The sequence below is a fragment of the Polyodon spathula genome, chromosome 40 (genome assembly GCF_017654505.1).
Source record: "Polyodon spathula isolate WHYD16114869_AA chromosome 40, ASM1765450v1, whole genome shotgun sequence".
Classification (NCBI taxonomy): Eukaryota; Metazoa; Chordata; class Actinopteri; order Acipenseriformes; family Polyodontidae; genus Polyodon; species Polyodon spathula.
The window spans coordinates 3201049-3215598 of record NC_054573.1 but is presented as its reverse complement, the minus strand read 5'-3'; the positions used below and the strand labels follow the sequence as shown (position 1 = coordinate 3215598).

At 42.5% G+C, this 14550-nt stretch overlaps 1 protein-coding gene across 1 annotated transcript; it reads right to left on the bottom strand.

Annotated features, from left to right (window-relative positions):
* Window positions 1–7610: 7610 nt before the first annotated feature.
* Window positions 7611–14042, bottom strand: LOC121304896 (protein fosB-like). Its single transcript, XM_041236317.1, has 5 exons — window positions 13853–14042; window positions 12918–13092; window positions 10722–11006; window positions 9344–9451; window positions 7611–8765 (listed from the first exon to the last, which is right to left on the bottom strand). Exons 2-5 carry the CDS (start codon window positions 13041–13043, stop codon window positions 8289–8291), a joined length of 996 nt encoding a protein of 331 aa, XP_041092251.1. The 5' UTR covers window positions 13044–13092; window positions 13853–14042; the 3' UTR covers window positions 7611–8288.
* Between the last annotated feature and the right edge of the window lie 508 nt (window positions 14043–14550).

Sequence of the window (14550 nt, the reverse complement as noted above, 5' to 3'; positions counted from 1 at the left end):
CTCTGTGACAGAACCCACTTCACACACACACACACAGGCGACCACGGTGTGCGGTGACTGTTTGTGTGGTATTAAATAAAGTCCCCACATACCTACAGACGATTCTGCTAAGAATGTATATACATGTGTGTGTATATAATATATATAATATATATATAAGATATATATTATACCTATATGTGTGATGTGTGCTCCCGCTACAATGCAAAAAGTAGGGCGATCATATATATATATATATATATATATATAGATATATATATATTATATATATATATATATATATATATACCTAAAATTTTTATATAGGATGAAAAATTGCGTAACATCGCCCTCGTGTGGCCAAAGCATGAAGCAGTCGCTAACTTGGCACACAAGACGATGCGGTTTTATGACTCATTATCCTTACATGAATGATTTCCAAGGCATGGAAGTCCATTTGCTACCGCACACCACGCTGCTTTTATTTTGTATTTGTTGCTTAAGATGTTTGCTTGCTTGTTTTACGGGGGTACACTGTGCATAACGGGTTTCCATTCTATAAAACACGCGTCGGCCTGACCCTAATCAGTTACTGTGCTTTTAAACTTTTACTATAAAGTATTGTACTTGAGAGAAGAAAAAATCTGCACAGAGAGAGAGAGAGAGAGAGAGAGAGAGAGAGAGAGAGAGAGATGATGATGATGATGCCATGATCCAGCTTTCAGCGCCACAGCCTGAGAATAACATTGCATCTTCTGATTAAGATTACATTTTAACTACATTCTGACTCATTGGAGTGAGTCACTGCAGTGTCTGCGCTGCGTGTCCTGTGTTGTCCATATTATACTTTTCATTGGTTGAAATAGGCTGACTGAAGTGAGCGGCGTGTTGTGGAGTGGAGAACAGTAAAACGAATGACGTTGTATCTAGATGGTGTACAGTATACAATCCCAACATTAACTGGAATTTACAGTAATCGCTAGAATGGAATAATTATTATTAGGCTGGGAAGCCTGTTGTTATTGTCGAAGGTGATCTGAAACTTGCTATCTGTCATCAGCATCCAAACCCGCATCAGGTTTGCGAAGCAGAAGTTTCTGCGATAAATTTTAATGTCAGGCTGCCACAAATCTTATCGAAACGCGCACTTAACAGCAAGCTGCTACTGTTTGAACACCGTTTCACCAGCAAACTCCAGACATGGTAGTTATTGTCCCAGTAACAATGGAATACAAATATGTCAAAAAGGTTATGTTTTATAAAACCAGGTATACGTTTATGTCTGAAATTTAAAACTGCCTCAGTTGACAAACTCGAAGCTTCACAAGCATCATCCTGACGTTAAACAAGACGGCTGCCTGACGCATTTTTGAAAAAAAAAACTTTCAAAATCTTCTTGTGTGGAACAGGTGAAGTTGCTGATTCTAAACATTGAGAACTAAACACGCTTAGATGGGTAGTGATACTGGGGCTTGGGAGTTCTAGTTATTATTATTATTATTATTATTATTATTATTATTATTATTATTATTATTATTATTATTATTATTTATTATTATTATTATTATTAGCCTGTGGCAGCAAGGAACATCTTTATTAAATTCATAGTTCATATTTATTTATTAAATTCATATTCAATATAAAACAATAAAACCCTTAATTTGAAATCCCCCCCCCCCCCCCCCCCCCCCCCCAGAGGCCAGGACCGAAGTGTCATATAGTGTTCTCTGGGGGGGGGGGGGGGACACTTTATTAAAGCAGATGCCCCTAAGTTCTTTCTTTTTATGATGTTGGGTTCTAGAATCTCTGCCCTAGCTGGTTTGTGATGTTGGGTTCTAGAATCTCTGCCCTAGCTGGTTTGTGATGTTGGGTTCTAGAATCTCTGCTCTAGCTGGTCTGTGATGTTGGGTTCTAGAATCTCTGCTCTAGCTGGTCTGTGATGTTGGGTTCTAGAATCTCTGCTCTAGCTGGTTTGTGATGTTGGGTTCTAGAATCTCTGCTCTAGCTGGTTTGTGATGTTGGGTTCTAGAATCTCTGCTCTAGCTGGTTTGTGATGTTGGGTTCTAGAATCTCTGCTCTAGCTGGTTTGTGATGTTGGGTTCTAGAATCTCTGCTCTAGCTGGTCTGTGATGTTGGGTTCTAGAATCTCTGCTCTAGCTGGTTTGTGATGTTGGGTTCTAGAATCTCTGCTCTAGCTGGTTTGTGATGTTGGGTTCTAGAATCTCTGCCCTAGCTGGTTTGTGATGTTGGGTTCTAGAATCTCTGCCCTAGCTGGTTTGTGATGTTGGGTTCTAGAATCTCTGCCCTAGCTGGTTTGTGATGTTGGGTTCTAGAATCTCTGCCCTAGCTGGTTTGTGATGTTGGGTTCTAGAATCTCTGCTCTAGCTGGTCTGTGATGTTGGGTTCTAGAATCTCTGCTCTAGCTGGTCTGTGATGTTGGGTTCTAGAATCTCTGCTCTAGCTGGTTTGTGATGTTGGGTTCTAGAATCTCTGCTCTAGCTGGTTTGTGATGTTGGGTTCTAGAATCTCTGCCCTAGCTGGTTTGTGATGTTGGGTTCTAGAATCTCTGCTCTAGCTGGTTTGTGATGTTGGGTTCTAGAATCTCTGCTCTAGCTGGTCTGTGAGTAAATATTAGAGCAACAGAACCCAGAACCACTCAAGATGAAAAAGCACTGCAAACCGAGTCTACTGAAATGACATGTCATGTGATTTACTCTTCAGCAGCCCACACGTTCCAATCCCTTTTCTTACCTCTTCTCAATCCTTGCCACGTCACTGGGGAAGTGAAATAAAACGGCGAGCATAAAGTGTAACGATCAGGTCATTTACGGAAATACGTGTAGAAGTATATATGTAAGTTACACATTTACAATATGCTAAGTCATAATACATCCAAAATAAATGTATAATATATATATATATATCACATTATCCATACATTATCCAACTTCTTTAAACCACAGGGCATCTTTTTACAGGGTTTGCGGCAATTGAATGAAGTCCACTTTATTTTACAAAAACTACAACCACACAACTAAACCATATAACCCAAGCTGTCTTGAGCACAGGGTGTGTCCTCCTTTTCAGAAATAGGAGTTCATTAAAGAAATGCTTTGAGAATGTGGCCTGGTGAGCTGAAAGGTATTTCTTACAGGATTGTCTAAGTTACAAACACAGATATGTGGCGTCTATAATCACAACATAACTCAATACAAGTAGCAATCATTAACACAGAGTGGCGCTACTAACAGCAGTCCATGAAAATAGAAAAAATACGAATGTAGAAGACGAGAGACTCAAGTTGGCGCTGATGTGAGGCGGGAACATATTTTTAAAGCCTTGGTGGGTTCACCTTTAAGAAAACTAGTCCTGGGGAGGCCAAATGCTACCCCCCAAAAAACCCAAGCACTGAATTAATTTTGGTTCAGTTCACAGCAGGTGCCTGTCTGTAACATTGCAATCCATATGAAAAATAAAGCTATTGACTACCATAAAATTACACTGGGGTGGGTTACAATGCTCTATATGCATGATATATTATTTACACATATTGTATATTCTGAGCGTATGTTTGTCTCAATATCAGCCTTTTTTATGTACAGGCTGGTGGCAAGGCTCGGATCAGACAGTTACAACTTCCACTGTGGCCCACAGGGGGCGCTGTGCATTGCTACAGTTACCGAGCACCTGTATAAAAGACAGCTCTTGGTGCACTAACAGGTGAGTCACAGAGAGGCTGCAAGAACCCCAGCCGACCCTAACAGGGAGAAGCCTTCCATCAGCTGTTTACAACATCCTGCCCAGAATGCATCATTGAGGCAAGTGGCATCATTGAGAGTACAGTCCTGATGCATTAAGCAAAATATATATGCAAAGGCTATTCAACTCATTGTTTCAAACACCTTATTCACCATTTTACAGTCATTTTAGATATCCAACACAGATTTCTATGTCTAGTCAAGAAATTTTTTTTCAATCTGATTCAATGACAAACAGAAAGAACTTAAGAGAATGTACGAACGAGATTCGGCCCATCAGCGTTCCTAGTAGCTGACGGATCGTAGGTTTTTGTCATGCTGGCTCTCAAAGGATCCCGGTGATCGTACCTCAGCTACAGAACTGGGCAGCCCCTTCCACCCCTCACAACTCTACTACCCGCTGTCCTGAATCTTCATTTCTGAATGTGTCCTTTGGTCCTGAAAAAATACTTTTAGCCAAAACGTTTGCCATAACTGTTTGTCCGCATTGTGGACCCCAGGGAGATCCACACATATTTTTCACATGGATTGTTTTCCTGAATCTTTTCGGAAGCTTTTCCGAGCGCATCTGTTCACAACTCTAGTTAAAACACCGAAACGCACTGGAATTAAAAACACATTCCTTCACAAAGTCCTCATTGTTCGCAGTAGAAGTAACTAATCCTAAAGCAAATAAATATATACATACATTCATATAATGGTATCGGACGTATATAGATATATATATATATTATAGATATATATATATATATATATAAATATATCATAGTGTTTTCCGTGTGAAAGGCTGCTGTTTTTTTTTTTTTTTTTTTTTTTAACTAAAAAAACAAATATCACGTTCTAAAAGGTTATACGCGTTCTTATTATGCAGCAATAATAATAATAATAATAATAATAATAATAATAATAATAATAATAATAATAATAGCATTTTATTTCTTGGGGTTTATTTTAGTTATCTGAAGAACAGTAGCAGATCTAAATTCCACAATTGAATATCTGACTGGATTCAGTCAAAGTGACATGTCCATTGTAAAGCTTTGGAACTGCCATAAACTTTCATTCAATTCAGGCCTCTGCTGGACAGGTGCTGTCCGCTTATTAGCTTCACTGAATAGAGTCTGAAGAGATCAGGAATAGAGCAGCCCATTTCAGTAAGTGCTAGCCAAGATTTCAAATCCATTCCTTGTTTTTGGCATTATCGCTGCCTACATTTCTTGTGGCAGGTAAATGCTTGTTTTTAGTGTTGCTTCCTGGGCTGTAGGTCAGGTTCACTCCACTGACAGGACATTAGACCATGAGACCCACAGCGCAGGAAGGGACACGGTATCTGACAAATCTACAAAAAGTCCCGCAGTTAATGTGTGATGCATAATACGATCATACTAGTGATGGCCGATGGCCTTAGTTTGAATGGCAGTGACAAGGTTACTAATGCTAATAAAAAAACAATTTCACAGTCCTTTAAGAGCCCCCCCCCCATCTCAAATCACCCTCATGTTAAAATCATTGGAATTGCATGATGGTTATTTTGTCAGTTTAGGATAAAGAGTCTTTTGAATTCATAGAAAACATTTTCTTACATTCTGTATAATAAAGACCCCCTTAATAATCTCCAAAATATAAACAGTGCCCAAGCCGCAGAGACTCTGCACATCACCCTCACCCCCAGGACACAGTGCCCAAGCTGCAGAGACTCTGCACATCACCCTCACCCCCAGGACACAGTGCCCAAGCTGCAGAGACTCTGCACATCACCCTCACCCCCAGGACACAGTGCCCAAGAGGCAGAGACTCTGCACATCACCCTCACCCCCAGGACACAGTGCCCAAGAGGCAGAGACTCTGCACATCACCCTCACCCCCAGGACACAGTGCCCAAGCTGCAGAGACTCTGCACATCACCCTCACCCCCAGGAAGCAGTGCCCAAGAGGCAGAGACTCTCCACATCACCCTCACCCCCAGGACACAGTGCCCAAGCTGCACTCTGCACATCACCCTCACCCCCAGGACACAGTGCCCAAGAGGCAGAGACTCTGCACATCACCCTCACCCCCAGGACACAGTGCCCAAGAGGCAGAGACTCTGCACATCACCCTCACCCTCAGGACACAGTGCCCAAGCTGCAGAGACTCTGCACATCACCCTCACCCCCAGGACACAGTGCCCAAGCTGCAGAGACTCTGCACATCACCCTCACCCCCAGGACACAGTGCCCAAGCCGCAGAGACTCTGCACATCACCCTCACCCCCAGGACACAGTGCCCAAGCTGCAGAGACTCTGCACATCACCCTCACAAATGAGACAAGAACAATGTTACAAAAAGAGAAACAAACAACATGGGTGCTTTAAAGAGGTCTAGCAGTGGATCTAATGACCTCACTCCTCATTTAAAACTAGGAGCAATTATTCCAAGACAAAAATACAGGCTGATTCATAATTCACACAACACTGTTGTTTTGCATTGTTTTTTCGTTCTAAATGTTGACATTGTTCAACAACCCTTTGGTGGTCAAACGCTGCATCACAATGTGTCTGTCACAGCGTGTCTTTGTCACAGTGTATCTGTCACAGCGTGCCTCTGTTACAGTGTGTCTTTCACAGCATCTCTGTCACACTGTCTCTGTCACAGCGTGTCTCTGTTACAGTGTGTCTCTGTCACAGCGTGTCTATCACAATGTGTCTCTGTCACAGTGTCTGTATCACAGCGTGTCTCTGTCACAGCGTGTCTCTGTCACAGTGTCTCTATCACAGCGTGTCTCTGACTCAGCGTCTCTGTCACAGCATATCTGTCACAGCGTGTCTCTGTCACAGTGTCTCTGTCACAGCGTCTCTCTGTCACAGTGTGTCTCTGTCACAGCGTGTCTCTGTCACAATTCCCTGTCACAGCGTGCCTCTGTCACAGACACTGTCCTTTGCCCATCCTCCTCCACGTACCCTCCAGTTTGAGATGACAATGTTGCGTGAATTATGAATCACCCTGTATATAAATTAGACACACTGATGGAGATTTTCAAATGTTTTAAATGAAGACACTATTTAGATTTGCCCCAGTATAGAGCAATGGTATTGACCCCTTGTATTGTGAGATCGCTCTTATCTGTTAATCATACAAATTTAAAGATTGCAGGATGCTCGCTCCTTGACAAGCCGATTTTGAAAACACTCAGGTAACAGCACTAGCGGTCCTAGTTTTGTGTTATTATCAGGTGTGTTTCTCCTTAAATACTAGTAAAATAAATACAGGAGCTTGAGCCATAGTATAGTCATAGAACAAAGACACAATCAGCACGAATACCCTATTCAACACAATCACCGTTATTATTATTATTAAAGAATATACAGAATAATAATAATACACACCGTTGACACAAACGTCACAAGTGATAGGAACTTTATTCGATCATAACGTAATGCGAGTCATAAAATTTCTATCGACCCGACTTTACAACAGATATACGTTGTTGTCGTATAAACTGTACCCTTTTTTTGTCACTTAGACAACACGCCTGCCGAGTCTATTCATATCCCCTGACACCTGGTTCCAATAAGGTCCAATGTCTTGTTTACGTGCAAGCCGGAGAGGGGTGTGCTCCTAAGGTCACCTCAAGTACGTTATAGGAGTATGTTAATTGAATTTGTAGAAAGCTTTTGTGATTAGGTGTAACCTAGCAACCTCCTAGGGTCCTCCATGATGGGCGGGAGAAAGTTTCAGGGAAGGAGCCTCAATCAAAGCCTAAGCAAATAACGAGAGAGTTCTCATGCTGAGCTCGGCAGTGTTGTGTATGGTTATGGTCGTGAGATGTTTTGCTTGTAAGCTCTCAAGTCAAAGAGAAGAGCGTGTAAAACAATGAGCACATTGCTGTACAGGTGAGAGGCAAGATGCTTTATTTAAATATACAAGCCGCGGTGAAGAGGTTGAAGACATTGTGCTGAAGGGCATTGCACACAGTAACTGGGTATTTGTTCCAGACAAATACATTTATATTTCAACCCATTAAGATCAACACACGAGATCGCTCTTATCTGTTAGTCACACAAATTTAAAGATTGCAGGATGCTCGCTCCTTGACAAGCCGACTTTGAAAACACGCGAGTAACAGCACTAGCTGTGCATGAGCTTGCTGAGAGTAGCCATATAATACCTTGCTGTACCATCTTCTCCAGCCCCTCCTTTTCACAGCTCTCCCCCCAGATTGCTAAGACAGGAGCTGGGAGGTTGAGAAAGAAGAAGAAGAAGGCGGGGGAGGGAGGGAGAGGCGGTTATACTCATATCCAATCAGTCAAAAAAAACAGGAAGCAGTGGTGATGGGGGTGGTTTCCTCTTCCTCCTCTTCTGAAGATCCAACTGCTGGAGTCATTGAGGACTACCTGGGAGTTTGCTTTAAACGATAGAGAAAAGACGGCAAAGCCACACCATTGAAGAGAATTCAGTAGCAGGCGTGAAATCTGTGTGTGCTGTCTACTTTGGGAGGGAGCAGGGTTAACTCTACAATGCGGTGAAGATGGGGGGAGCGAGCGTGTGCGTGTGGTTCGCTGGGCTGTTCGCTCACAGGGCCAGCAGGGAAGGGGAGCTCAGAGAGTCTGAGGATTGATCGCTGCTGCTGGTCCGTTGGTTAGCGCTCGCCCCGCAAGTGCCACCCCCCTCAGGGTAGCTGAACACAAAGGAAGACGTGTAACAGGGGTTGGGCCCAGGCTCGCTGTGTGCATAGAAAGAACTCGAAAACGCTACCTCCGTTGACATCAGCCCCTGCTGGGGGGGGTGGTGGAGCTGCTCGTGGGGGGGAGGCAGGTAGGCGGGGGGCAGGTAGAAGGGGTCTTCTTTGACAGACAGCCCCAGGACGGACACGGAAGACCCAGCTGCCTGGTGCTGCTCTGGCCCCTGCAGCTGCTCCTGCTCCTCAAAGGGGATTTTGCAGGTAGGCTGGTGAGCCACCAGCATGAACTCCAGTCGTTCCTTTTCTTTGTGCAGCTCCGAGATCTCAGCCTCCAGCTCCGCCTTCTCCTCCTCCAGCTGGTCTGTCTCCTGCAAGTTAATATAGAGCTCAGAAACCCCAACAGTGCCAGCAGAAAACGGCAATTCAACGACAAACGTTTCCACTAGAAGCCTTTCTCTCTTTTTTAAGTATTTCTAAATTGTGCACTCTTTAAAGTTTAATGGGTTTTAATAGCTCTGAGCAATTCAAAGGGTTACCGAGGGGCTTCAAATATCATTGGAATGTTTTGGTGTTTGCATCATTCTGAGGGATCGAATATTCTTGTATATTTTTTTCTTTAAGTCTACCGGGCTCTGAGCTGCTTTGAGTCTGCCTGGAGAATCCTATGTGCCGGGAGCCTTTCTCATTCCATTCTAATCGTGTGACCGTGCGATCTTCGCCCTACCCACACTTCTATAGCCTCATTTCGGACCTTCAGCCCTGACCGCGGCTGTACAGTGGAGGCACTCGCCGAAAAAGCGTTGCCCCCTTGATGTACATCCTTAAGAATTTGAATTGATCGTTTTGGAGTTGTTACCATTCTGCACAGGCAACTCAATCTGGCCATTCTTGTCAAGGGGCGGGGCTTTGTCACTTGGGAGTCTCATTTGGGCCAATCAGCACTCACCGATTGCAGCCGGTCAGTCAGGTCGCGCCGGCGGTTGCGACACTTGGCCGCGGCGAGTTTGTTCCGTTCTCTGCGGACACGCCTCTTCTCCTCCTCTTCTGGGGTGAGCTGAGAGCCGGAGAGATTTAATCAGCGGCAGGATAGCACTTTCTATTACAAGTTTCATGCATACTAAACCTTATTTAACACATAAAACAATACTGATACTGTCCTATAACATACTGTGTGTTTTATTAAATCCCTAGACTGAAGCCTGTAACCAAACTGGCAATACACGGTCGCCTAACACTGAAATCCAGCTCTGTGCCCTACAGCACAGGGAGTGAAAAGATAGCAGCAAGGAACAGCTTGGTTCTGCAAACCTGCATTCACTTAATGAAATAAGGGGCCAGCGATGCTGTTCCTGGGGGTAATGGGGAGAAAATAGGAGATCTAACCAAGTTTGATTAATTAAATCTGTTGTTTTAATTGCAAACTGCTGGTTAGTATTTATAACTGACCTGGGTTATTTATTAATCTATTTTTATGTTCTTGAATCATTTTATTTCAGCATGTAATTAACAATCGAAACTATTTATGTGTTTCAATTAATAAAAAAAATGTAAATATAAAACAAATCTCTGGCTCTCCTTTTTTTTTGTTTCTTTGCTTGTATTTTACACTTTGAAATGCTTCCCTATGCTTTACCAGACCTCTCTGTGCTTTACAATGCTTCCCTATGCTTTACCAGACCTCTCTGTGCTTTACAATGCTTCCCTATGCTTTACCAGACCTCTCTGTGCTTTACAATGCTTCCCTATGCTTTACCAGACCTATTTGTGCTTTACAATGCTTCCCTATGCTTTACCAGACCTCTCTGTGCTTTACAATGCTTCCATATGCTTTACCAGACCTCTCTGTGCTTTACAATGCTTCCCTGTGCTTTACCAGACCTCTCTGTGCTTTACAATGCTTCCCTATGCTTTACCAGACCTCTCTGTGCTTTACAATGCTTCCCTATGCTTTACCAGACCTCTCTGTGCTTTACAATGCTTCCCTATGCTTTACCACACCTCTCTGTGCTTTACAATGCTTCCCTGTGCTTTACCAGATGCTTTACCTTTACCTCTCTGTGCTTTACAATGCTTCCCTGTGCTTTACCAGACCTCTCTGTGCTTTACAATGCTTCCCTATGCTTTACCAGACCTCTCTGTGCTTTACAATGCTTCCCTATGCTTTACCACACCTCTCTGTGCTTTACAATGCTTCCCTGTGCTTTACATGCTCTACTAATGGCGTTCAACCTTCAATCCTTTAGAGCTCTTAGGTGTGATTAAGAAGAGACAGATACCAGGGTTGGGGAGGGCGGGGGGGGGGGGGGGGGGGGGTGATGACTCACAGTTTCTTCACGGGGCCGTCGTGTGCGCGCTCGCGTGGGCCTACTAGGCCCTGGAGCCTCGGCGCAGGGTGGCGTGTAACCCGCACTGTAGCTGGTGCTGGGCTGATCGTACGGATCCAGATGGTGGCCCTGCTGAGACATGGCCAAGGGGGCCGAGTGCTGCTGCGGGGCCACAGAGGAGATGAGCGTGGGCTGGACCATCCACTGAAGGTCCTGGCTGGTGGTGATGGCAGTCACGGTGGGCAAAAATGAGCCAGGCATTTCCGACACTGCTGCCGTGCACTCCTGGGGACAGACACAGGGGGGCGCCAGATACACACATTATTACCAGAGCCAGACTGAGCTTGGTATTTTTTTTCCTTGCATTAGAATTCTAGTGATTCAAAATGGGTTATTTTTTGTTAAAGTTCGGATGCCACCTTTGAATGCAAACTTCAATCTCTCTTCCCTACTCTCACCTGAAGAAGAAGAGACATTTGAGATTTTGAAAGCTTGTGATGACTTATTGTTTAGTTAGTGCAATACAAGGGATCACATCTCCTTCTCTGTCTAGCATCACTGGACTGGTTAGGGGGCTACCATTTCATCTATCGATTAAAATATGTGAAATCAACAAATGTAGTCATTTAAAACCACACAGATGAGATAAACTGTGACAGATTATTAAATACAGAGAGACTGCGTTTTCTGCCTTTTTCTTCCAATGACTCAGACCCCTGACTTTAATGAGACTTATCACAGCGCAGTAGCGCCCTCTACCGTGAAACGACAGCATGCACTGGCAAAGATATTCTGCGGGACGAGCAAACCACAAATAGATGTCGAGCAAGATATCATGCCATCCACTAGGGGGCGCCGTATAAGACTGCTGTTTGGTTTGAGCTATTCCACTTTTAGTAGAAATGGCGATATAAGCATATACTAGGCGTTTACATACATACACTGTAGTGGTGCTTCCAAAAACGAGGCTCTGTATGGACCACTTAGTGTAACAAGATAATAATAATAATAATAATAATAATAATAATAATAATAATAATAATAATAATAATAATAATAATAATAATACGTATTTAAATTGTGCAATAGTATAATGGCACAACGTACATCTGGCCATTTACATATAATGAGTAGGTCTTGTCAAATGGATTCACATTCAGCTTTAATTGTATTATCCTTCTTTTTTACTGTATATCGTGTATTATGCATTTCTCTGTATTTAAAGTATTATGGATTTTCTTCTTGTAACTGCGTCTTGTAAAGCGCTTTGTGATGGTGCTCCACTATGAAAGACGCTGTATAAAATACAGATTGACTGATCGTTGAATTGCAGACAGGGTTCTGCTGCTTTAGACCTGTTTATATGTAAAGCACAAACATCTACCCTTTCTCGAAATAGCTCATATAACAAAAATAACTGCAGAAATAATAATAAAAAAAAAAACAGACTGCTGAAAATATATCTTATTGCATAATAACGCGGTATTAATATTGACGCGTTTCAGAGGCATTAACAGTCACCGCCGGCCCTGCTAGAAACCCACGTGGGGTGAGGGGGAGGCACGGCTTTGAAGTCAGATTCGGCCAATCAGCACTCGCTTTCCGCCTTGTCTCCTAGGTTCCCCTTAGCAACCGACGTAACATTCCAAAATAGAACGCGCGGTAACGTCACGGCGCGGAGCGGAGAGAGGGGGCGGGTCTTTGCGTGTGCGTGCCAAACGTCAGACGGAGAGTTCCAACGCCTGCTCTCTGTTACGTAGCGGGGAAAGGCGTGCGGCAAACCAGATTAAAAGACTTTAGTGAGCGACCCGGGAGAGAGCTGTTACTTTATATATCTCCGAAATCCCCCTTTGCACAAATACACTGTCCCCAAAGGATGCATGTACCGGTCAGATCGGAGCATGAATAGCAACACATTCAGATAAAACGCTGCTTTGCAGTAGAATAACACAACGGCATATCACAGACAGTACACTGAAATCATGTAATTAGCAGCTGCCCACAAACAGTCCAGCCAGCTATCGAAATGCACATCACAATCCTGGAGCACATGTATTAAACTAATAATAATAATAATAATAATAATAATAATAATAATAATAATAATAATAATAATAATAATGCACATCTACATAAACAGTGTGTCTGAAAGTCTGTGCTGCGTTGTAACAGTGACGAGGGGTGAAGGGCGCTTACTTGTGAAGCAGTGGTGGTCGGAGGGCTTGCGAATGAATCCACGGATGATAGGTACTGGGACTCAGCGGAGGGGGAAGAGCTGTCACGGGAGCCAGAATCAAAGCCACCGGGGAATCCCTGGTACATGTCCTTGTCTACCTCAGAGTCCTGGCCCTTCAGTGCCCGGGATGCGAAACTGAAGGATGAGGCGACACAGCGAGGGAGAGATCACAGAAAAGACAGTTAGTATACATTGCACGCCGATCTCACATACTGCATGTAAAGCTGCAGTGTATAAGTGACACAATCATACCTGTGTAGATGCAGAATTCATGTAATATTCCTAGCATTGTTAATACGACGTGTATACGATCATTCCACCGTTTGCAAAAACTTTAAAAATAATAGTGTTAGAAACCACACGAGTGCATTGAACACAAATGTGTTTTTAACTGTTACAATATATATATATATATATATCTATTATATATATATATATATATATAATATATATATAGAGATATATATATACATGTCTATAATTGTGACAGTTAAAAACACAATTTTTGTGTTATATGTGATAGATATATATCTATATATATATATATATATATATATCTATATAGCTATATATAGATATCATTATATTATAAGATTATATATATATCTATATATATATATAAATATATATAATATAGATATATATATATATAAGTATAGTGCTTGTGCATTCAAAATGCAGTGCAAATACAGATAGCATATTACGTTGCAAAGGCTATAGGCATCTTCAGTGTTGCTTCCCGTGTAGTTTTTCTTATGTAGCGCCTTTCCTGATAAATCGCTTTACAGACACAAACAACGCATCAATTCACGCGTTTTCTATGCAATAACATACTAACTCCAGGAATTCACTCAAGTACACAGCGTTTAACCATTAAAATAATACACAGAAGTACCTTGGTTCTGATTTCTTGGTTAATTCCTTTTAAAAGTGTAATTTCCCATACGGAAACGTCTTCCTTTGTCAATATCTTGCTGCTGAACCCTCCTTTTTGCGTTAAAATAAGATCCAAGTGGTGAAATTGATCAATCCGGTGTGCGCGGGGCTGTAGTAAGATCCTCACGGCAACCCGGCTTCTCGTCTTTATGAATGAATCGAACTGCAGTCGCTTGTGATACGGGATTCCTCGCCCCGCCCGTTCCGATGACGTACGTGCCCATATATGGATTTGTCTTGTCTGTGTTTTGTTTGGTATCCTAGCAATGACGTTGAGGGAATCCCTCTCCCACAGACCAAAGTGCTTTCAAGCTCGGCCGTTATTAATAGAAACTTTTACTAGAGCGCCTATTCAGAGACTGTGTGGAGAAAACTCGCAGGGCTTCTTTTAAACGAAATCGTTATTTATCACAGACCAGGACGGAAAAAAATATTTTTTTGTTTTCTTTTGTTTTGCAGAAAAAGTGCATTTCTTTCTTTAAAAAAACAACGTGTCATTTCTCAGAACACAATAAAAACACTCGTTTTTTTTTTTTTTCAGGTAATATTTTTTCGATTTATTGTCAATGTTATGTATTCCATATTCAATTCTGTTTTGACGAGAAATGACGTTTAAAAAAAAAAAAAAAAAAAAAACAGTTTCAGAACCGGTAAGAA

Excerpts from the sequence above, each read along its gene's own strand:
- LOC121304896 (XM_041236317.1), bottom strand. The coding sequence starts at position 13,043 with ATGTACCAGGGATTCCCCGGTGGCTTTGATTCTGGCTCCCGTGACAGC. Across the intron at positions 9,452-10,721 it reads GACGGCCCCGTGAAGAAACT|CTCACCCCAGAAGAGGAGGA; the intron begins GTGAGTCATCAC and ends TCCGGCTCTCAG. Across the intron at positions 8,766-9,343 it reads TGACTGACCGGCTGCAATCG|GAGACAGACCAGCTGGAGGA; the intron begins GTGAGTGCTGAT and ends ATTAACTTGCAG.